Below are 26370 nucleotides of genomic sequence, written 5' to 3'. Positions count from 1 at the left end.
GATTTCCGTTTAGCAAAGACCAGCAACGCACTGGGAGGGTTCCGCCCCCCTCTGGTTTCTGCACCAAGCTAGAGATCCAAAAAGTTAAGGAATGAAGTTTTGAAAGGTGATCGGATCGAAAGTGTTAAATCGTGCCCAATAGGCTGGAGAGTATAGATTAACAAAGGGAAAAGAGTGCAACGATTGCAATATTTTATTAATCCTGAAGGCTTCGAAGCACGTCGCTGGCAGCTTAACACTGTTCGGGGAAAGGCTCCAATGAGCAAATACTTCGAGGGGAACGACCGTTCCTGCCTCTCCCCTTCCAAGGTTTGCACAACTTCCCATCATGCCTCGGGGTCCCAAATAGTTTCAGCCATGGCAGGAGGACGCGATAGGGTGGGATATTTGCTGAAGCAATTGCAACGGGCATCGTAAGTGTTTTGCGCCTTCCCCTGTTCCTCGCGTGACAGCGCCTAATAAAGCCATCTTGCTTCCCACAAAGTTGTAATCAGCTGGAGAAGCTCAGCCCCTTTGCAGCCTTACAAAAGCATAACGAGGGTTTGAGGAATCTGCAGGTTCTAAAGTCGTGGGAACGGGTGAATTTTAAGAAACATGCCCCACCTTATATTTGGAAGTTGTCCACTAACGTGGCCATTTCTGCTTTCCTTTTTGCTGAGTGAAAGGGAGAGCAGAAAGCTAGAGGTTTGTTGTTGTTTTTTCAAACACCTGCTTGTTTCAAAAGAGTACTTAGAGATGACCAAATTGGACTTTGGTGTTTGCTGAAACTTTGTAGCAGCTTTGGACAGAAAAACGAAACAAAACTACAGACCTAGTAGGAGTTCATTATAAAAATATATTATTGCTAGTTGGGCATACCATTGCTTCTGATGAGCTTTTCCTTGGAAGGAGATCCATAGGTTTATAATAGGAATTTTCTATTATACAACTTGAGCATATAAAATTCTGCATTATGTGGAGGAAATGGATAGAGTTTCTTCCTCTCTCAAAAATGCAAAAGTTTGGGCTGTCCCATGAAAATGACCGGTAGCAGATTCAGGACAGATAAAAGAAAGTACCTCCTTACAAAATTGATAAATGGATATTGCTGCCACTAACTGGAAATGCATACAAATTAAGACCCAAACAAAATGTTTCCTGGGAGATGTTATGAAAGACTCTAGGTAATCAAAAATATTTTTTATCCCATTCAATCACATTGAAATTTCAAAATATCTGTTTACAAAGTCCCAAAATAAATTTACTTATATAAGGACTCTTGTGCTCGCAAATCTGCATCCTCCTCCACATTCCTTCCTTCTCACACACCAGATCCCTCTTCCCTTTCCTGGCTTCTGTCACCATAGGTAAAGGTAAAGGGACCCCTGACCATCAGGTCCAGTCATGGCCGACTCGGGTTGCGGTGCTCATCTCGCTTTATTGGCCGAGGGAGCCGGCGTACAGCTTCCAGGTCATGTGGCCAGCATGACTAAGCCGCTTCTGGCGAACCAGAGCAGCACACGGAAACGCCGTTTACCTTCCCGCCGGAGCGGTACCTATTTATCTACTTGCACTTTGACGTGCTTTTGAACTGCTAGGTTGGCAGGAGCTGGGACCAAGCAACAGGAGCTCACCCCGTCGCGGGGATTCGAACCGCCAACCTTCTGATCAGCAAGTCCTAGGCTCAGTGGTTTAACCCCCAGCGCCACCCGAGTCCCTCCTCTGTCACCATAGTTCGCCTCTAAACTATGGTGTACTAGGAAGTGGCTTTGAAAATCATGATTTGGAACCATTTCTGGTTAGTGCTAAAAATAGCTTTGCCTAACTTTGAGATCCAGCAGATAATACCTAGACAAAATAGAAAAGGCAAGAGGAAGTCTGTTCTGTTCCTAGTTTTCTGAAACATGATTTAGAGAATAGCCAATGTGATGTTTGAATGGAGCAAAGCTGTTGCTGAAGATGAATAAAACTAAAGCAGAAAAGATCATAGCTTAGTGACAGAGCACAATGCTTTGCATGAAAATGGCCCCATGTTCAGTCTCTGGAATCTCCTGAGACTATGGAGAGCCTCTGCCAGTCAGAGTAGGCAGTACTGGGTAAGATGCAGAAATAGGGTTGCCGGATATGAGACAACTTCCTTTGCTCCTATGAATAGGATACACTTCCTTCCACTGAGTAAACTGGCATAGCATCAGGCTGCACTGCTGAATCCCTATCATATTTGCTAGAATGTAGCTTATGCTGAACTCGGGTGTACTCGTTTTTAAGTAAATATGTATAAGGTCAGGCCAAATCATAAGGAATATTTTACTTGGGCATAAATTCCACATGAACCCTAATGGTGGTTAGGACTGGGTCTAAAATAACAGTGAAACCTACTCTGGGTCTCGGAGTAGGGTGCTCAGAAGGAATCCACAATAAATACAACAATTTATTGATTCTGTGTTAATTGAACGAGACAAGAAGTAAAATAGAAATGTTGTTCTGAGCAAAGAAGCATTCATCCATGAGCTTTAGAAATAACAAGAGGTAGAGAATCTTACTTTACAGTTGGCATTCCTAAATGGGCATGCTCTATTTATAGGTTTAAGTTGTCTTCAAGTTATATTGGAGCTTTGTACAAACTTTTGTAAACAGGTTTAATGGGTGAGCATTCCAGTAAGAAAAAGTACCACCACTTTGAGACACTAGATGGCAGGATACATTTGCAAGAGAAACAGTGCAATATTAACAAATTCATTATATTAATATATTAGTTAGTTATATGATGCACACACTGTGCACTCATGCATACATGGGTTGCACATATCTGATTTTTCTGTGCATGTCGATCCACACATGGGCACTTTCAATTCAACTTTGATCTCTGTGTTTTCCATTTACACCGGTGGATTGTGCTTGATGGGATGGGATGTATTCACACTGTGTCTTATTATCCCCTGCCCTCAGAACTTCCACACCCTCCTTGAGTTCCAGAAACCCGTGGGCATTTGTTTACCTGTGTAGTTTTGGGGTTTAGATGCAAGTTTTCTGATATACCAGACTTGTACAAAGTAGTGATTTAAAAAATATATGATGTGCACCAGCATCCCAGTAAGGAGTGCTTTGCTACTGGAGATAGGATGTGTGATGCTAGATGGCATCATCCAGCAAAATGTCATGACACAGTTAAAAAGAAACCCCACGCAATGTGCTTCAATGCATCCACAATCGGGTAACATGTAATTTTATGTTGGACTTTTTTGTACTTATCACATTATTCCCAGATAATGAAATTCAGAAACATTGGGATAAAATGTGTGAAAAGTGTATGTTCCCACTTGGATGAGGACAGATTAAACACACACACACGCACAAGATGCATCCATCCACTTTGAACTGCCATGTGTAAACAGCCAATGAACTCCTTACTTTTCCAGTGCTTTGTTACACAAATAATTTCCCCTCTTTCCTTTCATTAGATGTATGTGTCCTGCCCATTCCCACACATATACTCAAGGTAAGGCTCTATTTATTTTGTGTCTTTATGTCAATTATTCCAGTTCCCATTAAACAGTCATTAGGACGCAAACTAGATCAACAATACCTCTCAAGAGAAAACTAGTTTAGTGGTAATTAGATACAAAACAGCCAGCCAAAAACCCCAAATATATGTGCATAGTAGTGATCCAGTCCGCAGTATTTGCTAAGTGTCTTCCGGGTCGCCCCAGGTGTCATCACTGAGGGGGTGACATTCGGCGCGCCGCCTGCCCGCGACTCCCAAGCCTACCCCAAGCCATTGGGTTAAGGGGGGCGCTGCCCTGCTTTGCCAGCGGCATTCCCCCCTCCCCATTTGTTTTGACAGGTTGGGGGAGGCTTGGAAGTCACGGGTGGGCGGCACGCCAAATGTCTGCCATGGGCAGCTCGCTCCGCTATTGGCTGCAGGGTGTGCGTGCCGCTCTGGGCACCTGAGTGGCTATCCCGCACCTGGGAGGGCACCCTTCATGCCATGTCCCCCTCAGGAGTGCATCCACCCTGGGTTGTTTAAAGGGGTATGATACTGCTTTAAAAGTACAATGTAGATGGGACCTGAGTCTTAAATGAGTTAGAATTTTGTAGTCTCAGTGCACCCAATCCCATGGCAATGGTGAAGTGTAAGGAGGTGTGGCCCTGATAAGTGCACAAATGGGAGATCATTAGGAGCTGTTTGTGAATTGCTCTGAGTTTTCTATGGATGAACAGAACATACGCCATCTACTAACACTTGTTTAAAATTTGTGCTGTGGAATTAAGCAGAACTGAACATGATTTACAAAGTAAACATTGCAGGTTATGGAAGAATCCACATGTATATTGCTATTCTGTTGCCTTGTTGTTTTTGTTGCCATTAAGCATGCCACTTGGAATATTTTAATAGAAAAGCAGCTTTTTTAATTGCAAAATTATAAACTTTCTTTGACAGCGGTGAGATTGTAAAGGCGTGACTTTACTGTGACTCCTCCTAAAGAAACATTCTATGCTTCATAAGTATATCTAGTCCAAGGGAAACAATATAGTTTTCCAAGCTCAATAAAGCCTTTAACGAAAGCTTTGCTCTGCCAAATAATAAAGCAGCAGGAGATCTATCATACCATCAAAACAAAATAGTGTAAGTGGCTTGGACATGTCTTCGGGATGTCAAATTAATTACGAAAACGACAACAGACTCAGACATTAGGGGAAATCAACCATGAACATGAACCATGAAAGATGGTAGGAAAAGTAGCCAAGGGTAGCAGACGTAAGCATGAATAGGGAGCACAAAAAGGATTTTTAATATATTTATGGGTTTAATTATTTGGGTCACCACTCCAGTGCACCCCAAAGTATCTGTAGGCTCATTATCATTGCTTCACTCATTGGCCATGAATTCAAACACTAAATATTTAATTCAGCTACCAGACAGAAGGAGTGGTTTGTTCTTTGACTGGGGTAAGAAGGGCAAGATTTGACTTTTTGTATGTGGTGGGGGTTCTCCATCTTTCTGTGTCTCTCTGCCTCTCCTTGTGCATCCCACTGTGGAAGAAGCTAGTGACCGTGTAGTTTTTTTTCTATGAAATTTGAAAGGATAGTTCTGAGAAGAAATTAAAAGATTAAAGTGAAAGTCTAGAACTTCTACGCAAGAGACATTGTAAGAATTCCCAGCAACAATGGCTGTGCTGCTCCCACAGAATGAGACTCACAAAGGTGAGATGATATTTTTTATTGGGCCAGCAGGCCTCTGAAATCCTGGAAGGAAGTATCTAAACTAAGTATCCTTCATCAGACAGGTGTTACTAGCAAAAAAATAATAAAGCAAAGCGTGTAAGAGATATGATCTACTTTTTATAACAAGGACAAGTTGGAAGGTTTTGAGGAGAGACTGCATTAGCTGGATTGCAGAGAATTTTGTCTTTCTGGAGACTTATTTTTTCTTACAGATTTCTACAGTGGTGAAGTAGTAATATCCTTTGCCCATATTTCCTCCCTTTGTTTGAGCTCAGTTTCTTTTTAACAACAACAACAACATTAAATTTTGTGAGACACAGACAGATGTTACTTGCAAGGTCAGGAATACAGTTTCCAAACTGCTAAGATCAAGCAAAAGGCATATTATTGGTATGATTTGATACCTGGCAACACCTCACTGTTATCTTCTTTTTAAAAATTCAGAGCTGCTAGAGGGATTCTAGTTGAAAATGTTTATGAAGGGCAGATTTATACATGGTAGCTGGCTGTATGTAATCACCTCAGGAAGATGTGGGGCTGTGCCTGGCTCGTGGCCAAGCTGTGCTCATATGGAAGTGCCTTTTGTGTGAATTGTGGCCTCTGTGTGGGTGCTATACATGTGGCTGCCACTGTTTTCATGTCAGTAATGTCATGTTTTGAAGCGAGCAAGTACATATTAATGGTGAACACTAAAAAAAAGAAAAATCCCAAAGATGACACATTAACACAGGCATCCCCAAACTCAGCCCTCCAGATGTTTTGGGACTACAACTCCCATCATCCCTAGCTAACAGGACCAGTGGTCAGGGATGATAGCAATTGTAGTCCCAAAACATCTGAAGGGCCGAGTTTGGGGGTGCCTGCATTAACATCTTGGGGTTTACAATTCAAAAGAAAAAAAATATATCCATTTAATAGGAGCTTTTTTTAAAACATAAGCAAAGATGTGTCTTCCTGTGCTGTGCCTGGGCTTGCTAACTTTGATGCATAATTTCTTTTCCAGGTATTGAACATGCTGCTACGGGGAAAACAGACTATGCTTTTGAGGTAAACTTAATTAAGTTTGACAACTATATTTGAAACAATACAGTGGTACCTTGGGTCTCGAACTTAATCCGTTCGGGGAGTCCATTCGACTCCCGAAACCATTCAGAAACCAAGGCGCGGCTTTCAATTGGCTGCAGGAGCTTCCTGCTCTCAAGTGGAAGCTGCATTGGACGCTCGGTTTCCAAAAAACATTCTCAAACCACAACACTTACTTCTGGGTTTGTGGTGTTTGGGAGCTGATTTGTTTGACAACTGAGCTGTTCGAGAACCAAGGTGCCACTGTATTGTGCTCATTTTAAATCCACTATTTCTTGAATATATAATACACATTGGTTATTTTAAAACATGAGTTTTGTAAGCTCCATACAACCTCTTTTCTGAAATGTATTATATCTTGGCTTTTACAGATGGCTGTTTCTAGTATCCGATATGGAGAAGGAGTTACTAAAGAACTAGGCATGGTAAGCCATGAATTACATATTATCACTAGGACTGTTATTTGATTTTTTAATTAAAAAATAGCATTTATAAATAATTGTGTGTTTTAGCTACCGTATTTTTCGCCCTATAAGATGCACTTTTTCCCCTCCAAAAATGAAGGGGAAATGTGTGTGCGTCTTATGGGGCGAATGCAGGCTCCTTGGCTTCAGCGATAGCAACGCAAAGCCTGCGCTCCAGAGGCTTTGCGTTGCTTCCGCTGAAGCCAGGAGAGTCTGCTCTTTGAGGCTGGCGGTGGGGGAAAGCAGCGCTTCCCCCATCGCCAGCCCCAGAGGATGGGGGGCAGTGGGAAGGCGCGTGACGCCTTCCCGCTACTCTCCAACCCGGCTTGGAGGGTGGCGGTGGGGGAAAGCAGGTTTTTCCCCAAGGAGGGAGAAGGGACTGACTGTCCAAGTCCGTCCCTTCTCCCTCCTGTGGGCTTTTGAGGGAGATGGGGGAATTACCCCACCTCCAGCAAAAGCAGGCAAAAGCCATGCACTCTTTAAAGGGGCTGCGCGGCTCCTATGGGCTCCTATGGAATTCCCCCACCTCGTAGAAAAGCCCATAGGAGCCGCGCAGCCTTTAAAGCAGTTTCAGTCCCTTCTCCCTCCTGGTCGAAAAGCCCACAGGAGTCGCGCGCGGCTCCTGTGGGCTTTTGCGGGAGGTGGGGGAATTCCGCCACCTCCCGCAAAAGCAGGAAGAAGGTCTTGGAGTAGCGCAGAGCTGCGGGGGGGGGGGGGAATCATATTTTTTCCCTTGATTTCCCCCCCTGAAAACTAGGTGCATCCTATGGGCCGGTGCATCCTATAGGGCGAAAAATACGGTACATTAGAAAAAATATACTTCTGAATCCTAAAGTCTACTGCATCTACAAGGTGGAGCTTAAGACAGGAACCAACTTCTGCATTATTGCAACCAAGAAGTTAAGGATTGTGGGCAGATACATTACTGCAAATGTTAATGGCTATATGTTGTCTTTCTGATGAATCATCTTCATATGGAGATTAAATTAATTGCCATCATTTAAAAATTGAGCAGACTCTTCTTTTCCAGTGAATGGGAAGCTATCTTGAGCACCATTTGGTAGAAAGGTAGGGGTATAAATTTAACAGATAAATGACAGCAATCCACCCAAGGAATCACTGGCAGAATCCGAGACCAGGGAGAAGCGTCGGTGGAAGAAGATTGGAAGAAATTTAAAGACTATTTACAGAAATACTACAAAATTAATGAATGTTAGAATGATGTCAGAATGAAATTAAGTGGTCTTAGCAGCAATATTATAAAGGTGTATGTAAAAATGGATTGTTAACAGATGAGAATTCAAAGATAATATATTAAGTTAAAGGATTAAGACAAAAACAAAGAGGGAAAGGAATTGCTGAATTAACTAATAGAACGGGAATACAAAAAAGGGAGGTGTGAGGAAGTCAGGGAAGTAAGGTAACGAAGTATAAGTTATGGAAAGATCGATGTGTTTTTTTTTAAAGTGTTTTTTATCTTTTTTCTGTATTTTGTATTTTTTCTTTTTGATTTCTTTTTCTTTTTCTTTTCTTTTTATCTATGTAATCTTTTCTTTGAAACTTTAATAAATATCATTTAAAAAAAAAAAAGCAATCCACCCAAGGAATCAAATTTACACAAATAAATCAAGTTTACTGTCTATTGCAATCTCATGTTCTGGAAAAGATGGGGGGGACGGGACTCACAGTGACCAGTCAGATAACAAGTGGGATATGTAGAATTTTGTGTTGGAAGGTTTCTTTTCCTTTGGGATTGGGATTTGTTTGTTTGTTTGTTTGTTTGTTTCCTTTTTTTCCCTTTGGTTTTAACTACTTTCCCCTCACTGTAGGACCTGCAGAATTTGGGTGTTAAAAAAGTCTGTGTGATGACTGATAAGAACCTTTGTCGTCTCCCTCCCATGCAAGCAGTCTTGGATTCTCTGACAAAAAATGGTATAAATTTCCAAATATACGACAATGTAAGGGTGGAGCCAACAGACCAGAGGTACTACTTTTCTCCTATATTTGTGCCACCTGCCCTTTTCTACTTTGCATCTAAGTTTCTGCAAAAAAGAGACCTTGAGATCAGGACTTAGCAGCAACAGGGCTTCTACAGCTGTGCAACCAAGATGTTAAAATGCAGGGGACAGATGTTTACATTGTTTCATGACCTTAAATAAATTTACCTATTTTTGATTTCACAAGTAATCTTACAACACTGCATAGAAATCTATGGTTCTTCCCCTCTCCAATACCAGTACAATGATAATTTAAGGTCTGCGCTGGTTTTCTGTAGCTTCCTTAGCGCAATTCGTATATGAAGCCCTAGCCACACAAGTCCAGCATATTTAAGAGACCTTCTCCTTTTCATTTCTTTATGTTCCACCAGAATGTCTTAAGATTGGACAGGAATCTTGACTATACTATTCATGCAAAAATTTGTGCTCTATTGCTATAATGCAATTGTGTAAAAAGTCCTGCCCTGTGCACTGAGTGATGAGTGCTGCCATTTACAGCAATGCTGTACAATGCCTCCTCAGATGCAAGCCCCACTGAGTTCAGTGGGGCTTACTCCCAAGTAAGTGGGCATAGGCTTGTGAGCAGAATTAAATGTCTGTTGGCAAGGATGAGAAGAAAGAAATGATGGAAGAGAATTAAAAAAACTATCTTATTGTTCATTGAGGTTTTATTCTGATCAGATGTTCCAGCAGTAGGACATCTCTGTGTAAATGCTCACCAGTGTGCTTTTATATAGACCTCCAATTTTTTTCTACTCCAGGTTTCTGAATGCTTAATCAGTTTAAAGCAAGCAAAATGCATGCCTGGATAGCTCAGTTGGTTAGAGAGTAGTGATGATAATGCCAAGGTTGCAGCTTCAATCCCTGTATGGGACAACTGCATATTCCTGCATTGCAAAGAGTTGGACCAGCTCATCCTCAGGGTCACTTCCAACTTGACAATTCTATGATTCTACCAAACCTGATAAGAGTTTGGATCAAATCCAGAACATGTTAGTTCCTATTAAAATCAAGGGGACTTAAATAGTAGTAGTAGTAGTAGTAGTAGTAATGTTTTTTTTTTAAAAATGATATTTATTGAGAATTTTAAAGTTACAAAGAAAAAAGAAAGAAAAGACAAGAGAAGGAAAAAAAGAGAGAAAGAAGTAGATAAACATAACAATTAAACAATACAGTTCAATAAAAACCAAAGTCGAAGAAAAAAAAATAACAAAACACACAATGCATCTAGGTCAAAGGACAAAAATACAAAAAACAAAAAACAAAAATAAACAAAAAATTAAAAAACAAGTCTAATATTTCCAAATCCTTAACTTTCATTAACTTATTTCAGCGACCTCCTCACACCTCCCTTTTTTGTATTCTAGTTGTTAATTATCTCAGCAAATCCTTTCCATCTTTCACAATATTCTGTCATTTAAATTACCTTAATCTATTTTAACCTTATCTTACCCTAAAAAACCCTAAAACTTAAAACTTAAATCTTATATATACGAAATTCTTTTAACCATAACATATTCTTACATAATTCTTTTTGACATTTCTGCTAAGGCCAAATAATTTCATTCCAACATTTTTCTAATACTCATAATTTTACGATACTTTTCTAAATAAATTTTTGAAACTTTCTTCCAATCTTCATCCATCGTCTCTTCTTCCTGGTCTCAGGTTTTGTCAGTCCTTTCTCATCCATCTAATCCATCAACCTGGTGCTCTTATGTCCGAGGCTCTTAAGTCTTTTCCATGTCCCTTCTGCAGGTCTTCTTCTTGTTTATACCTGCCCTTTACTTATTTTTTGATGATCTTTTTCCTATTTTCTTTCCTTTCTCATTGGGGGGTAGGTCTCGGGAGGACTCCAATCCAAAAGTATCTCCATCTCTCCTCAGCAGATCAGCCCATTCCCCACAGTCCCATTCCCCACAGTCAACACTGTAATCCAGAAAGTATTTAAAAGCATGATTCACAGTCTTTCCAAAATTAAGAGCCCTCACAACTCCAGACCCCCCCCCTGGTCCACTCCAGATTCAAACTTCAAGAGCAGCGGCTTATACTCCTGCAAGACCTCGGGTCTCTCCATTTGTGTTATTTGAGGTTCAACAGCAACTTCCTCCATTTTCTTCTGCACTTGTGCTTGCCCTATCAAAACAGATTCCTGGGCTGGTTCCTGAATAGTTTCTATATGGGTATTCGCCGTTTGTCCAAAGTTTTTAACTGCAACAGTCATCAAATCCATCTTCTCATGCATCTGCTCCAGCAAAGCACTTGTCTTGCAAAAAGCAAACACCAAGACTTCTTGTAAACACTTTTTTTTTTTTCAAGGTTAGAGTCTGGTCTCACGATCCTAATCATACAGCTGTGAGGTCCCCAGATCAGCTCCGGCAACAAATTAGCAAGCTCTCTCTAGAGGGGACAATTTTTATTTGTATCCATCTTTTAAAAGCAGGACCAGCAAAGAAAAATTACTTTCACTTTTCAAATACTTTGTTTCTTTTGATTGCAAGAAGCAACATTGGAGTCAATTTATTTCTCTCTTTTTTTTTTTACTATCTGTCAAAAGACGTTCCATTCACAGTCAATGAACTTCCCCATAAATTTCTGTCTCTGACACCCCGTTCCCAGGTTTGAGACGGTGGAAAATTTATCTTTCTTTACTCTCTCTCTCCTGCAGGCTTAAACAGTCAAAAATCCCCCTCTTTTCTCCTGCTTCCAAGAGGGGTTTTGGTGGTGATGAATGAAGGAAATTTAGAACTTTATATACGACTTTCCAGACTTTAGCTTACAAAGTTTTTGCTTCAATCTATTTACAAAAAACGGGAGGCGGACTTCCTGTTTAGAACCTTCCCATTTCGGTGCCAAATTAAAATATTTCTTAATCCAATTTTCCGTTCTACTCACGGGTACTTGTTTAGAGTCCAATTGTCCACAGGAAAAAGTCAGCGCTCTCCGGCAACGGCTGTGCGGCTTCACTCCGTAAAAGTAGCGGTTGATTCAAAACACCGCGCCACTCACCCCATGTCGCTTCGGATCCCCGAAAAAGGGTTTCCCTGCGAGTAGGGGAGGCGCTCGTGGTGTCAGCCGAATCCCACGTTCCCAGGCTTCCTCCGCCTGGGATTTTTAAAGGGTCTCCGCCTTCGCCGCGGCGGCAAGACCCGATTTTCACGGAGCGAGTTCCTCTCGGTCAGAGGAACTCCGCCATTGCTGATGGCGCTGTCCCAGAAGTCAGTAGTAATGTATTTTTATACCCCGCCCATCTGGCTGGGTTTCCGCAGCCACTCTGGGCAGTTCCCAACAGAATATTAAAAACACGATAAAACATCAAACATTAAAAACTTCCCTAAACTGGGCTGCCTTCAGGTGTCTTCTAAAAGTCAAATTGTTGTTTATTTCCTTGACATCTGATGGGAAGGCTTTCCACAGGGCGGGCGCCACCACCGAGAAGGCCCTCTGCCTGGTTCCCTGTAACCTCACTTCTCACAGTGAAGGAACCGCCAGAAGGCCCGCAGTGCTGGACCTCAGTGTCCGGGCTGAATGATGGGGGTGGAGACACTCCTTCAGGTATAGTATAATTTTTCACATTGATTTCATTAGGACCTAAATATATCTTAGCCAGGATCCAACCCACCAACTACTACACATGTGGAAATATTGCTTTCCCCCTACCTCAGCTTTCCTGAACACTGGGTTCCCAATGTCCTCTTTATTAGAGGCTATTAAAACTGCTGTTCAGAAGAAGAAAAATGGTTTTCCTGCATGCACACTAATGTATGTGCAATGGATGGTTTGTGTATGCTGGGATCTTTTGTGGTTTTAACTACGTTGTGACCCTCTGTGAGCTGTTGGGTAGAGCAGGGTAAAATGAACCACATGTTCTTTTCTTTTCAAGTTTCATGGATGCCATCGAGTTTGCCAAAAAGGGGGAGTTTGATTCCTATGTTGCCTTAGGAGGAGGTTCAGTCATAGACACTTGCAAAACTGCTGATCTCTATGCATCCAGTCCAGAATCGGACTTCTTAGATTATGTCAATGCTCCCATTGGAAAAGGCAAGCCTGTCAAAGTTGCTCTCAAGCCACTGATTGCAGGTAAGGAAAGTTGACATGATTGGGTGTGATTGGGAGATGATTGAGCTTGTCTGATGGTTTTGGTTCTTCGGTTCTCATTGCAAGGCAGATTTAGCCCTGCTGATTGAAAGACTGTCTGTTGGAACTTAAAATAATATGCTCTGAGCCATTTGGAGAAAGAACAGGCTACTAGTGTGGTAAATCAATCAGCTAGATTAAATAAATTCACATGGGACAATAGCACTGCCCTCTTGGCAGTGCTGCTGCTCTCTGTGGTGTGAAGAGCGGTATTATTATTTATTAAATGTGTATACCCCACTTCTTCCGAAGATCATAACATAAAAATACAAAATGAGAACACAAAATAAATAATTCCCCCCCAAAAACCCCAATAACCCTCCTCACACAAACTCATTTAAAAGGCCATAGAGTGTTTAATCAGCCAAAGGCCTGGTTATAGAGAAACATTTTCACCGGATACCTGGTGTTGGTGCTAGACAAGCCTCCCTGTGGAGAGCATTCCACGAATGGGGAGCCAGGCAGAACAGGTTCCATTCTCATCCTGCCACCCTCCGGACCACCCTTGTGGAAGGGGTACAAGAAGGGCCTCAGATGATGATTTCAGGGTCAAGATCAGGACATATGGGGAAGGCAGTCCTTGAGGTATTAAACAGTCCTGAGCCGTTTAAAGCTTTCTAGGTTAAAACCAACACTTTGAATTGAGCCTGGAAACTAACTGGCAGCCAGTGCAGTTGGGCCAGGATCCGTGCAATATATTTAAACTGTCTTGTCCCAGTGAGCATCCTGGCTACCAAATTCTGCACCAGCTGAAGTTTCTGAACCGTCTTCAGAGGCATATAACGTGTTGCAGTCATCTAACCTAGAGGTCACCAGAGCATTGATGACAGACGTTAGGTTATCCCTGTCCAGATAAGGGCACAGCTGGGCCACCAGCCAAAACTGATGGAAGGCTGATGAGAAAGATACCAAGTTTGGTGGTATCAAAAGCTGCTGAGAGGTCAGGGAGAATGGATAGGGACACATTTCCCCTGTCTTTTTCCTGACAGAGGCCTTCATAAAGGGCAGCGGGGTGGGCGGTAAACCAGCAGAACCCCTAATCTGTACCAATTGCCCAATGCCAGCGATGGTAGTGTATGAGAGCCTTCTCTGTGGTGGCCCCCAGATTGTGGAATGACCTTCCCACCACCACACTCTGTTTATTACCACGGTGGTACTGCTCTTTCCAGCAGTTTCCCACCACCCTGAATTCTTCCTCAAAATGGAACATGATGAACTAGCAGCAGTCCAAGGGGCTGAGGGTAGAGGAAATGACTGCCATCACCCAGAATTTTAAGGGAAGAGCATTTTAAGAATCTCCATTTTTTGTCCCCTCCATGAAAATCTCCCCATTTTGCTGCTTGGGAACTAAGTTTCTAAGTTGATTTACGAAGTTGTGCATGTCCGCATACACTAATAAATTTAATTTGCTCTTTTCCAAAGTTCCTACCACTGCTGGGACTGGAAGTGAAACCACTGGGGTTGCTATTTTTGATTATAAAGAACTAAAAGTAAAAACTGGTAAGAATTGTATGTCTTTGCATCTGTTACCATGGTTCTTTTCTGCAATGTCATGGCTTGGTACTTCACCAGAGTTTACAGTATCCAAGAAGATTTCCCCCAGCTGAGTAGTATTTTCTAATGTATTATAACATACATGATGTGGAAAGCTGCAGCTAAAGTCATAGCGGGCCAAGAGATGACCATACAATTGTAGAAAACTTTGTGTGACCCCGCTAAGCAGCCTTGTTTCTCCCAACTCACCAAGTAGTGGTGGGAAGGAAAGAATCAACACTACCTTTTGCAAGCAAAAGCAACAAAGCAGAGAAGTCACTTCCTACCGTCGCCTGCAGACAGCAGCCATGTGCCTCCCACCCCCTTCATTGGTGGGGAGGGAAGATAAAACTACTTTGCTTCAGAAAGCAGCAGACATGAAGCTATGACAACATCCCAAGTTGGAACCCTATGCTAGGAATTTTGACAGGCGGACAAGACAACTCATCTGTCAATCATGTGGTGTCATAATGACATTGTGTGATTGACAGGTGGGCAGGGCCCACAGGTCAGTGAGTTGCTTGCACCTCCCCTTTCAATCAAAGGATCTTCAAGGTACCTGACAATAATTCCATTAATGCCAAAATCAAACCCACGCACTGGCTGATGGTAAGAGACCAGAGTATGCTTGCTTCCCTTCAGCTCAGTAATCTCAGGACTATTGGCAGCTGGAACAGAGCATTCTTTCTGGCAGAGAGAGGGGAAGCAAGCTCCCCAAAGCTGCTCCTTACACTACTGAATGCATAGGACTGGGTTGGTCACCTCTCTTGCTGTAATGTTCTTTTGGAACAGCTACCTTCCAGTGGCCCAGCTCTCTTGGTTAATGGCAGGGGTCAAAGTGTGCTTATCTCCATAGCTACTTAAGATACCGGTGTTTGCTTTTTACAGTTTCACATTACAGCAAAGGCCCTTGTTTTCAGAGATTCTTGCTGAGATTCATTTTTTTAACAGGTTCTTAATAAGAATTCAGCTAATCTGTTGTTAGAAGTATGTACATCTGTGTTTAGGACGCGGGTGGCGCTGTGGTCTAAACCACAGAGTATAGGGCTTGCCGATCAGAAGGTCAGCAGTTCGAATTCCCGTGGCAGGGTGAGCTCCCATTGTTCGGTCCCAGCTCCTGCCCACCTAGCAGTTCGAAAGCACATCAAAGTGCAAGTAAATAAATATGTACCGCTCCGGTGGGAAGGTAAATGGTGTTTCCGTGCAGTGCTCTTGTTCGCCAGAAGCGGCTTAGTCATGCTGGCCACGTGACTCGGAAGCTGTCTGCGGACAAACACCAGCTCCCTCGGCCTATAGAGCAAGATGAGCGCCACAACCCCAGAGTCGTCCTTGACTGGACCTAACGATCAAGGGCACCTTTAGCTTTTACATCTGTGTTTCGTTCTCCCCTTTCCGCCTGTTTCTGTGGCAGTTCTAACACTTCGTATGGTCAGTGTTTTTAAATAAATGTTAATATTGTTTCAAAATAGTTTGAGAAAGTCCTTTTTTCAATATATCCATTTAATGTAATTTTCATGTTTAGGCATTGCTTCTAGAGCTATTAAGCCTTTCTTGGGCCTAATAGACCCTTTGCATACTCTCCATATGCCCAAGCATGTGACAGCTAATGGTGGATTTGACGTGCTCTGGTAAGTATGTATGATAAGTAGTTTCAATTTTTTTTATATTTTGAAGACATTTTTATGTTTCTTGGGTGTGGGTATATGTTGATGACCTTTTTTTAATTAAGCCTTTAAGGGGGGGGGGTCTGACTTAACGTTCCAGTTCTCTGATTTCCTGGTCCTTTTTGCCCTCTGGACATTGCCAGGCTACAAACCTTAAACTGGGGGTTTGAGATATAAGAATCAAATCAGAATAATCAAGAACAGTCACTCACTTCTAGTTTTTCAATGGTAGTGATTTCCAAATGCTAATGGGACAAGCCACATCAGTTCAGAATGTTCTTTTTCCTCCTCCCCCAACCAACCTGCCAGCCATGCACTTGAATCCTATACTGCTCTTCCCTACAATCAGCGCAGTCCTTGTCCTTCAAACCCAATGAACCGCCCAGCGTATCAAGGAAGCAACCCTATCAGTGATATCTGGGCCATCCATGCATTACGGATCGTTGCTAAATATTTAAAGAGGTAAGAGTTTTATTTTATTAGGGTGCCTATCATTTTCTTTACTGAGCCCTGCCGCGGATTATTTGGAGGTAGAGAATTGTGGCAGAGAGAACCGGGCTGCGTCTAATAACAGGGTTTTGCTTCCCAGGGCAAATTTTAGAAAGAGCATGTCAGGATCAGTTAAGCAACTCAGACATACAAAATTGCATAACTGAGGTCCCAGTCATAAAAAGAGAGAGAGGACGTAAACCTCTTCATGGCACAAAGCGACTAATTTGAGACAAATGCAATGGGAATCATGTGCTAGAAGTCATAGCACTCTCTTCTGACATCTGCTGTGATCATTACTAATAGATACTTAATGAGTTCCACTGAAAAAGGGGTTTTCTCCTACAACACTTGATTTTGAGCATTGTCTTTCATGTGAAAAACTGCTTTTTACAAGGTCAGATCATTTGTCCCATCACCTGATACCTGCTTGTTTAGAAGTAGATGTTAGGAATTGATCCTGGAACATTCTGCATTGCAGACATGTTTTCTACCACTGAACAAGAGTCCTTTCCCCAACCAAGTAGGGTTTTTGCCTATGAAACCAATGGCACAATAAACCAGTTGACCTCATAGCCTCCTGCAGTGCAAGTTGCCTTTTGAATAACAGACTTGCGTTCCGCACAGAGCCATCAGGGATCCAGAAGATAAAGAAGCCAGGGCCAATATGCACCTGGCAAGTGCTTCTGCTGGCATTGGCTTTGGAAATGCTGGGGTACATCTTTGGTGAGTTGAGAACAATTTTTATTGCCCTCACATAACTGTTGTCTTTTTTGTTCCATTAAATGCAATAAAATGTGAATGCATTGTCCATGGGGAGGGCATGATCAGTGCTAGTTACAGTGTTCTGTCCAATGTGGCCTTTCCATTGTCAAGCAAAAGTGCTTAAAACTGGGCTTTAGCAGTTTAAAATATGCTTAAATGTATAATGCTCTATCTATCTGTCTATTTCATTCATTCATTCATTCCTTCATTCATTCATTAAATGTATATCCCATCCTTCCAAAGGAAGCCAAGGCAACTCTATATACCACCCTATACCCGAGGGTCTCAGGGCAGTGCACAGAATAAAATCAAGATATAAAACCACAAGATACATAATAAAAATAAAAACAACAGCCCAATAGCCCCCCCCCCCAAAAAGCCACATTTAAAACAGCATAATTAACAAGAGAATAAAATATTATCATAAGCATGACATGGATGTTTGGCAGGCACAAAAAGAATCCAATATTTAGGATTTGTTATCAGGCATAGCAATGTCCCTCTGGCATAGCTGTCAACGTTTCCCTTTTTTAAAGGGAAATTCCCTTATTCCGAATAGGATTCCTCGCAAGAAAAGGGAAAAGTTGACAGCTATGCCCTCTGGTCTCCCCAGGAGTATTGCCCCAGTAGAGCTGGGTGAGTCTGGGCCCTGCCAACTAGGCCAGGTGGAAAAGGCCTTTCAGGAAGCAGCCTTCACAACTCACAGCCAGGCGATGTGAAAAAGGAGGTACCTTTTTTCACATGTGGTGGTCTTGTAATAAGGTTAAAGCTTACTGGGAAATGATTATAATGAATTGAAAAAGATGTTTGAGATAACATTCATATAAAAAAAACCCGAGAAGCTTTTCTCTTGGGAATTATAGGATTAGAACTACCCAAACAGTATAGAAATTTATTTATGTATGCAACTACAGCTGCGAGAATGTTATTTCCCCAAAAGTGGAAGGATGAAGAGGTCCCGACGAAAGAAGATTGGATACAGAAACTGATGGTGTATACAGAAATGGTGAAACTTGCCGGAATAAGAAATCAAGATTCTAAACTTTTTAGAAAGGAATGGAAGTGGTTTACTGAGTATTTACAAACAAACTGTAAACAGATCAAGACACTGGCAGGATTATTGTAAAAACCTGCAATTTAAAAAATATATATGAGAATAGGGAATTAAAAGAAGACGTTAAGGCAATTTGGAGTAAGCAGGAAAGGACAAAGATAAATGTAAGGAACCGCAGAAAGAGGGGGAAGGGAGCTGAAATTGAAAATGTTAAAACTTGATTAAATAATTGTTGCAATGCATATAAATGAAAATTATAAATAAAAATGTAATAAAAGAAAAGAAAAAGAAGCGCTGATCTGTCTTCCCCATACATAACCTGTATCCACTACATGCAGAGGATACCATTTGGATGAGCAGCTACTTCACATGTGAAAAAGGGTATAACCCTATTTGTCTCCAGAATGAGAAATGTAGGGATATTTGCTTGTGCATTCAGGTGCAAATGGTTATCAACCTCCTCCTAAATTAGCTTCCACATACTTGCATACGACACTTTTGGACACCCAAGTAATTCTGGATCGGGGACTTTTTCCCTTGTGTTGTTGTTACGAAAGGGTCATTGCCAAGGTGCCACTTAACCCCTTGACCCAACTAAGACACCAGCAATGTCAGAGAGGTATTCATAAACCTCTTAGTGACTCTCTGAACCTCCTCCAAACAATTATATTCAAAATACTGTTGAGTATTTTCTGGTTGCTTGTAGAGTTTATTTATGTTCCTACCTTTTCATACTAAAACGAAGGTTTTCTTTCCCTCTAGCCATGGCATGTCTTACCCTATTTCTGGCTTGGTGAAGAATTACAAAGCAAAGGATTACAATGTGGACCACCCTTTAGTGGTAACTACTTAATGCACTTAATTTGCCTGAAAATGATATTGCTGTTACTTTCAGCACTGAACTTTGAACAATATAGGTTGCCTGGTTAATGCAAGCTGTGCTTTTCTTTCCTGCAGCCGCACGGTCTTTCCGTTGTCCTCACGTCCCCGGCAGTGTTTACTTTCACAGCCCCTATGTGTCCGGAGCGTCACTTGGAGGCTGCACAGATAATGGGTATGATTCTGTTGATAAAATGTGAGAGTACATGCTTTTGAGGTTGATAGGCAAGATGTCATTCAGCCCTTCCAGGATCTGCACCTTTTTTATGTCTAATGCAACCGACATGCAATATTATTTTGTTTGAGGGTTCTCAAACTGGTATAAGGAGCTTTGGTAGGTTTGGGTTTTTTTAGAACCAATGTCATCCCCTCCCCTCCCCATTGTAGTGGTATTTCCCCCAGTGGATGGGCACAAGCTGCTCCTAGGTGTGGATCAGAAGCTGGGGTGAGGTTAAAGTGGGTTTGGGTGCAGAAGAGCACCAAATCCACCTTAAATGTACAAGCTGAATTTGCCAGTATACAATTGAATCTCACCCACCAAACAGCAACAGTTGGGAATTGGACTCGGCTAATGTGTCAGATTTACTGACAAGCAAAAGAAGTCAGGATTTGTATATTTTTAAAAAAGGAATCTGTTGATTTATCCCTTAAAAAAGAAGAAACAAGCATCGACTCAGGGTGCTTCCAGACAAGGGAATAATACTATAGTGGGGTCACTGCCGTTTTGTTTTTTTAATCATGGGGTAAATTTGAATAAAATGGAGGTGTGGGGATATGGGCAATTTTAGTCTAATTATGTTGTGTGGACACCGAAATACAGTGGTACCTCGGGTTAAGAACTTAATTCGTTCTGGAGGTCCATCCTTAGCCTGAAACTGTTCTTAACCTGAAGCACCACTTTAGCTAATGGGGCCTCCCACTGCTGCTGCACCGCTTCTCATCCTGAAGCAAAGTTCTTAACCCGAGGTACTATTTCTGGGTTAGCAGAGTCTGTAACCTGAAGCGTATGTAACCCGAGGTACCACTGTATTTACTTGCATGAGGAGCACATGTTTTGCAATAAACACCTGTCTGGAAACACCCTCTGACTCATAAAGGTTAGCCTGGACAGTTTTGATATCGCAAACATCAATGTGTGATTCCTGGATTCCACTGATTTCATTACAATGACCTTCCTGTCCTATAGGTGTTTTGTGCTCATCAGAAGAATTAGTGAGCGCAAGGGGCCCACAATCCTAACTTCAGTCTGCATGTGCTTTCCTCTCCAGAGACAAATCAGTTATGTGCAGCAGGGTAGAAAAGTGATTCCTCTCTCCAGTGCAGCTTGTCTGGGCAGTCATAGGATCCCCCTGCTACAGCAAGAGTTGTTGTAAGAGCATCTGCCTTAAGCAATACTTAGTGAACACACGATAAAAATGCTAAGAGTGGCTACACCTCTCATGGGTCACTCACAGTCTTTGTGTGTTTTCCACAATCTATTGCCACCTATCAGACTGATGGTAGTAAAAGCATAATGGGCAGAACAATTGGTTCTCATGCCAGTTAACTTGTTTTTTTGTTGCTGCTGTTCTCTTCCAGTTTAGATCTATATCATATTTTTAGACTCCTTTAATTGAGAAATAGTTTCATTCAGTTTATTTCATTTCATTTTTAGAGAAATGACTGCTTTGTGTGCGCATGCGCATTTAGTATATTCAGCTACTGCTACAGCTGAGGGGTCTCTCTTTATTTCCTCAAAGTTCCTCTCTTTATTTTAGGTGCTGACATCAGCACTGCCAAAACCAAAGATGCGGGTCTTGTTTTGGCAGACACTCTCCGGAAATTCTTATTTGATCTGAACGTTGATGATGGCTTAACTGCTCTTGGTTATTCTAATGACGATATCCCTTCCTTAGTCAAAGGTACCCTTCCTCAGGTAAGACAGGTGGCAAAGACCATTTCTCCTAAAATAAAACACTTACCTTTTTTAAAAAAAATCATTTCTTTTTAAGATGTGAATATAACAGATGGAATATCCTTATTATTAATATCAGTAAGAGATGCTTATATCAGTCCTAACCTAAACATACAGTATACATTTGTATAGGTATCAAAACTGATACTTATAAGCCACACATTCGAACATACTGACAAATGTAGAAAGGGCAGTGAAATGTTCAGACTACTGGTGGATGTTGATCCTTCCATCCTTGCAATATAGGTAAGTCACTCTGCAACCATAAGGGCTCAGAGGATTAAAATAAAACATTTAATGTAAATGTTTCCTTTCTCGGCTTTGTTTCTCTGGCAGCAAACAAGTAACAATTGGATAAAATCCGTAATCCATAATCCATTTTTTTTATGCTATGCAGAGCATTCGTAGTACAGTGGTACCTCTGGTTATGTACTTAATTTGTTCTGGAGGTCCGTTCTTAACCTGAAACTGTTCTTAACCTGAAGCACCACTTTAGCTAATGGGGCCTCCCACTGCTGCTGTGCCGCCGCAGCGCAATTTCTGTTCTCATCCTGAAGCAAAGTTCTTAACCCGAGGTACTATTTCTGGGTTAGTGGAGTCTGTAACCTGAAGCGTATGTAACCTGAAGCGTATGTAACCTGAAGCGTATGTAATCTGAAGCGTATGTAACCCGAGGTACCACTGTAGGAGGCAGAGACTTCTTCTTTTTATATTGACTTTTCTCCACACATTATTTTGTACATTCTCTAAGAAGGAACTACTAATAAACAGGTTTATCCTCAGAAACCAGCTGTCTCTGATTAGCTTGGAGATGTGAAGACTTCCTCCCAAATTCATTGTGCAGAAGATTTCATATATAGAACTGTGTCAAACGAGGGGTGGAGAACTTCAGTCCTGTGAACCAAATCAGGCCTTCCAGGACTCTCTCTTGGCAATTTCCCCTTCATACCCATATGAAGCCATACCCTTTAACAGCCCTGTTCCATTCTTTTCTTGGGTGTTTTTGCCTGGCTGGAATTTGTCTTTGGACTGTGATAATAATACCTATACCTTACCTGGATGGAAGATGGGAGAGTGTGTTTGTGTGTGTAGAAACCTCTGACTTACTTGTGGCTTGAATGCAGTCTACTGTATAAAGGTTAGTCTGTTGCTCCTCACACTTTTGCCTCTGGCCTTGACCACCACTGTTCTCCATGTTCTCCATGAAGGAATGTGTCTGTCAGACTGAAAAAGGATCTCCACCCTCTTTTAAACTGTAGCAAGGCATATGCTCCAACCAGTTACTAAGTTGTTAAAGAACTTTCAACCTTAGTCATCAGTGTGTACTCAACTGTTGATGATTGCCAAAACCTTTACATAATTCAATTTATTTTTTGTTTTTTTTGTTTTTTTTAAGGAAAGAGTGACTAAATTATCTCCCCGTCCTCAGACTGAAGAAGAATTATCTGCCCTTTTTGAAGCTTCCATGAAACTGTATTAGATGTTCTTTTTAAAAAAGAATGCTTTCTTCAATTGCATCTAACTCGTATGATGCAATTCAACTCATGACTGTCATATGAATGAGTGTAACTCCATATTCTAAATTGAAGAAATCATGCCCATTTCTACATATATTTGCAATCCGGAATATTTCTGTTTCTTTTATTGGTGACTGGAACTAATCACTAACCCTAACCCTTGCCTTCCTAAGAACTGTACAGTAATTCACTTCCTAGCATGTCACATGAAGTGGTCCAGATATCACAGATACAAAAATAAAACTTTACAAGTTCAGAAAGTGTCATCCTCTACAGCCACTTCACATTCAGAACTCCCTTTCATACAAAGGATGCTTTGTGTTTTTTATGACTGCCTTGAACTCTTGGCTCAATGAGACTGCTACCCACCCATTCTGTGTAAGGACTCTTTTATGGCCAAATACCGGATGTGGGTCTGTAAGTCAATTTATTGCTTGTAAAAGAGGTTGGGAGGAGGTGAAATGCTTTCTGCTTACCCCAGATCAGTGTATCACTCAGCTAATAGGCATGCAAACTTCAGTGTCAATATATGTCCACACTTTCTCGGAGAGCTTTTGCGGCTCAGACTTTTCCATGGACTCTTAGGTCAAATGAGAGAAGGAGAGAAGGAAAAAGAAAGCATAATTGAATTGTCGGTGATTAATAAACACACACAACTGCCACCACTACTTCTTTTGCCTCAGAAAAACCCAATTTTAGGCAGCAGCTCAAGATGAGTTAGGGAATATACACATTACAAGATTGAAGGGCTTTGTCACAGACTAAGAAATGAAATGAAGGGATATCTAACTGTTTATGTTGAACATCCTCAAGAAACAAATAGCTCTTAAAGCCACGATAGCTGTAGCAATTTGATGCTGGTTTAAATTTGGGGTAATAGATCTTTTCTTATTTAGTGTTGTAAGGCAGGTTCACATGTGAAAGTACATATGTACAGTATGCACTATCCCTAACAAGTCATGAAACACTGAGGGCCAGCAGCAAACCTGATTGCCATTGGCTAAATGTTCGCAGGAAGTTGTAAGAGCCAATTCTAGCTCTCTAAGAAGAGTACCTTTACAGATCTGTGCACATAATTTTGCTAATGTATCTGTCCCAACTACTCATTACATTTTCACAAGAACCTCTTAAAAATGTACTCTGTGTGGAGCAGATTTCCAACCAGACTTACCCTGAGAAGGGGCTTGTTTTGCTTAAAAGTCTCATCCACATGGAGCAGTGAGGGCCCTCTGTTAGTCACCTCACTGACCTTTGAGCTGAATGTTGTGCTTTTAATGAGATACACAGACTTGAATGTTGGTCCCAGAGGCCTTAAGTTCACTACTTGGCATTCAGATGCTGATTTACAGCTGCAGCTAAAATGGGTAACACATCTGAAAGATTGATTGATTGTCAGGGTCGCCAGTGTGCGGCTGCCCCCTCCCCATTGTTGTGTCACTTGCTTCTCGGCCCTCGAAGGGCACCAGCCATTGTCTGACATAGTTGGTGTTGCTGTGGACACAGCTTAGAATCTGACTCCTGCACTGCGTATATATCTTCGTCCTTCAGAGAAAGAACTGCTACAATACAAAACTGAGATTGGAAATCATGGCTGCTGCTCTCTCTCTCTTTAGGCACAAAAGCAGGGGAAATAAGGGAGATTTTCAGTCATTTGATTAAAAAGAAACACAAAACATTTTCATCTCTAGATTACAAAATTAGATTCTTGGTGCTGGCTCTGCAGTACTTTAATTGTACAAACTAAGACCTGGGAGACCTGGCTTCAAATCCCCACTCGGCCATGAAGCTTACTGGGTGACTTTGGTCCACTCACTGCCTCCCAGTCCTAGCCTACCTTTCAAGGTTGTTGTGGGGATTAATTTAGGAGGGGGAGAACCATGCACACCGTCTTGAGTTCCTTGGAGAAAAAAGGTGTGATATAAATGCACTTTTATAAATAAAATAATATTCTTCTCTTCTCATTAAATACACAATGCCAAACTTGTGTTCAAAGTTATGCCTTAAAATCCTGGGTTTGCTTTGCACAATTTTTCTTTTCAATGGTTTAATTGTGCAACACTTCAGTTCACAGTCCCAGTCCAAAAATATCTGCACTTTATCCTTATCATACCGACAAGTTAATAGAAGTAGGCTCAGGTAGCTCAGTAAGGATCAGATTTACTGTTATGCAACTGAGTATGAAATCCAATGAGAATGATACAATTAAAGACTTAGATTTGATAACACACCCTGCCTGTTGGAAGGATATTAGATGGTGGCCTATTCTCTTTAGATAGTTGCTGATGATTTTAAATCAGGACCAATGGCAGTAGTTTGCACAGTTAATAAAATGGGGCAGTTCTAGGTTTCAGATATGTCTGGAGGCAACAGGCCATGGAAGCCATTCTCTCTCATTCTTGATGGGTTTATAATTAGTTATGGGAACGCCTCAAATGTCCAGAGGTCCTTCAACATTCCTTCATTTTGTTCAACTCTGACAGTTAAAATATTTCACTGAGCTTGGTTCAACTTTAACAGATTCTGTTCTAATGCGTGAGAATTTTTCTTTACAGCAATATAATTACCTGGAAATAAAAGACTTCATCACATGTGAAGGGGGTTTCACAGTAGGAGGAGCAACAGGACTGTACTTCTGGCTCCACCCCTACAGTTCCAAGCCCCACCCCCTGACATCTGCACATAGAATAAATATTTGAATTCAGGAAGCCCATACGCATATATTTCCCCTATGCAGGCATGGTGGGGCAAGGGTTAGGGTTACCATGTGAAAGATTACATTCCACCAATGTAATGGGTATCATGACCCCACCAAAAAGTACCAAGAACATAAAGCAAGAATGTGGATAATAATTACTTAATGGTGGCCTTCAGTGCAGGAAAAGCTTATAAACACTACAGGGGTGTGGGAGAACAGTTCCCACAACACATTTCAGCAGGTAGGTTACAGCATCCTCTTTCTGAGTTATGTGTTCATCAACTGTTTCACCAGACATTTTCTTTCCACCTCAAACAAGAGGGGAACTAAAATATTTATCTTCATACATGGAAAGATAAATGTGGTTTGTATATTTGCAATAAAATGTAACTTTTAAAAAGTTTTAAAATATTTAATACATAGAAACCACCATTATATTGTGCCAGATAGAGAAATTCTGCATGGCAAAATTTTAATGGAAGCAGATGTTCTTTTCTAGGGTTATCTTCTTTAAGGAGTATCCAAAAATTAGCAGGTGGGAGAATAGACATTTTGTTTCAGCTTTCTATTTTTGCTTGTGGGTCAATGTGGATCATTTTTCTGACCATTTGTAGAAGTTTGAAATCCCTGCTACCTATCCCCCTCTGCTCAGCTCGCTGCTGAATAGATGGTACCCTGATCTTTTTATTGGTTGGTAATGGATTTGGTTTGATTGCTTGACACAAGAACAATAGAAGGATAAACAATTCCATTTGTGGCCATGAAATTCCCCATCTGTTTAGTGTGTTTGTGCCCGGGACAAACTGGACGGAGACAGATGAACTAGCCAGCCGAGTCTGATGTTAATGACATCAGTCATACAAGCAGAACATGTGGCACAATAAATCAAAAACTAATTGAACTTGGGGCTGATTATATTGATTGCTCCCTGAAC

The 26370-nt window shown here is 41.5% G+C and overlaps 1 protein-coding gene across 1 annotated transcript; it reads left to right on the top strand.

The window, feature by feature from the left end:
- Positions 1–243: 243 nt before the first annotated feature.
- On the top strand, positions 244–23001 carry ADHFE1 (alcohol dehydrogenase iron containing 1). The gene is made up of 14 exons (XM_081013511.1): positions 244–413; positions 3441–3478; positions 6209–6252; positions 6660–6713; positions 8582–8736; positions 12633–12829; positions 14309–14386; positions 15942–16047; positions 16393–16545; positions 17200–17298; positions 19154–19232; positions 19349–19445; positions 21028–21185; positions 22621–23001. Exons 1-14 carry the CDS (start codon positions 259–261, stop codon positions 22702–22704), a joined length of 1497 nt encoding a protein of 498 aa, XP_080869637.1. The 5' UTR covers positions 244–258; the 3' UTR covers positions 22705–23001.
- Positions 23002–26370: the final 3369 nt, after the last annotated feature.

This window comes from Podarcis pityusensis, assembly GCF_964106645.2.
Source record: "Podarcis pityusensis genome assembly, chromosome: 7".
Lineage (NCBI taxonomy): Eukaryota > Metazoa > Chordata > Lepidosauria > Squamata > Lacertidae > Podarcis > Podarcis pityusensis.
Note: the sequence above shows the minus strand (reverse complement) of the source record. Positions and strands in the feature narration are given on the sequence as shown.

Coding starts and splice junctions, on each gene's coding strand:
- ADHFE1 (XM_081013511.1), top strand. CDS start 259: ATGAGCAAATACTTCGAGGGGAACGACCGTTCCTGCCTCTCCCCTTCC. Junction 12,830..14,308: donor TCTCAAGCCACTGATTGCAG/GTAAGGAAAGTT, acceptor TCTTTTCCAAAG/TTCCTACCACTGCTGGGACT. Junction 14,387..15,941: donor AGAACTAAAAGTAAAAACTG/GTAAGAATTGTA, acceptor TTTCATGTTTAG/GCATTGCTTCTAGAGCTATT.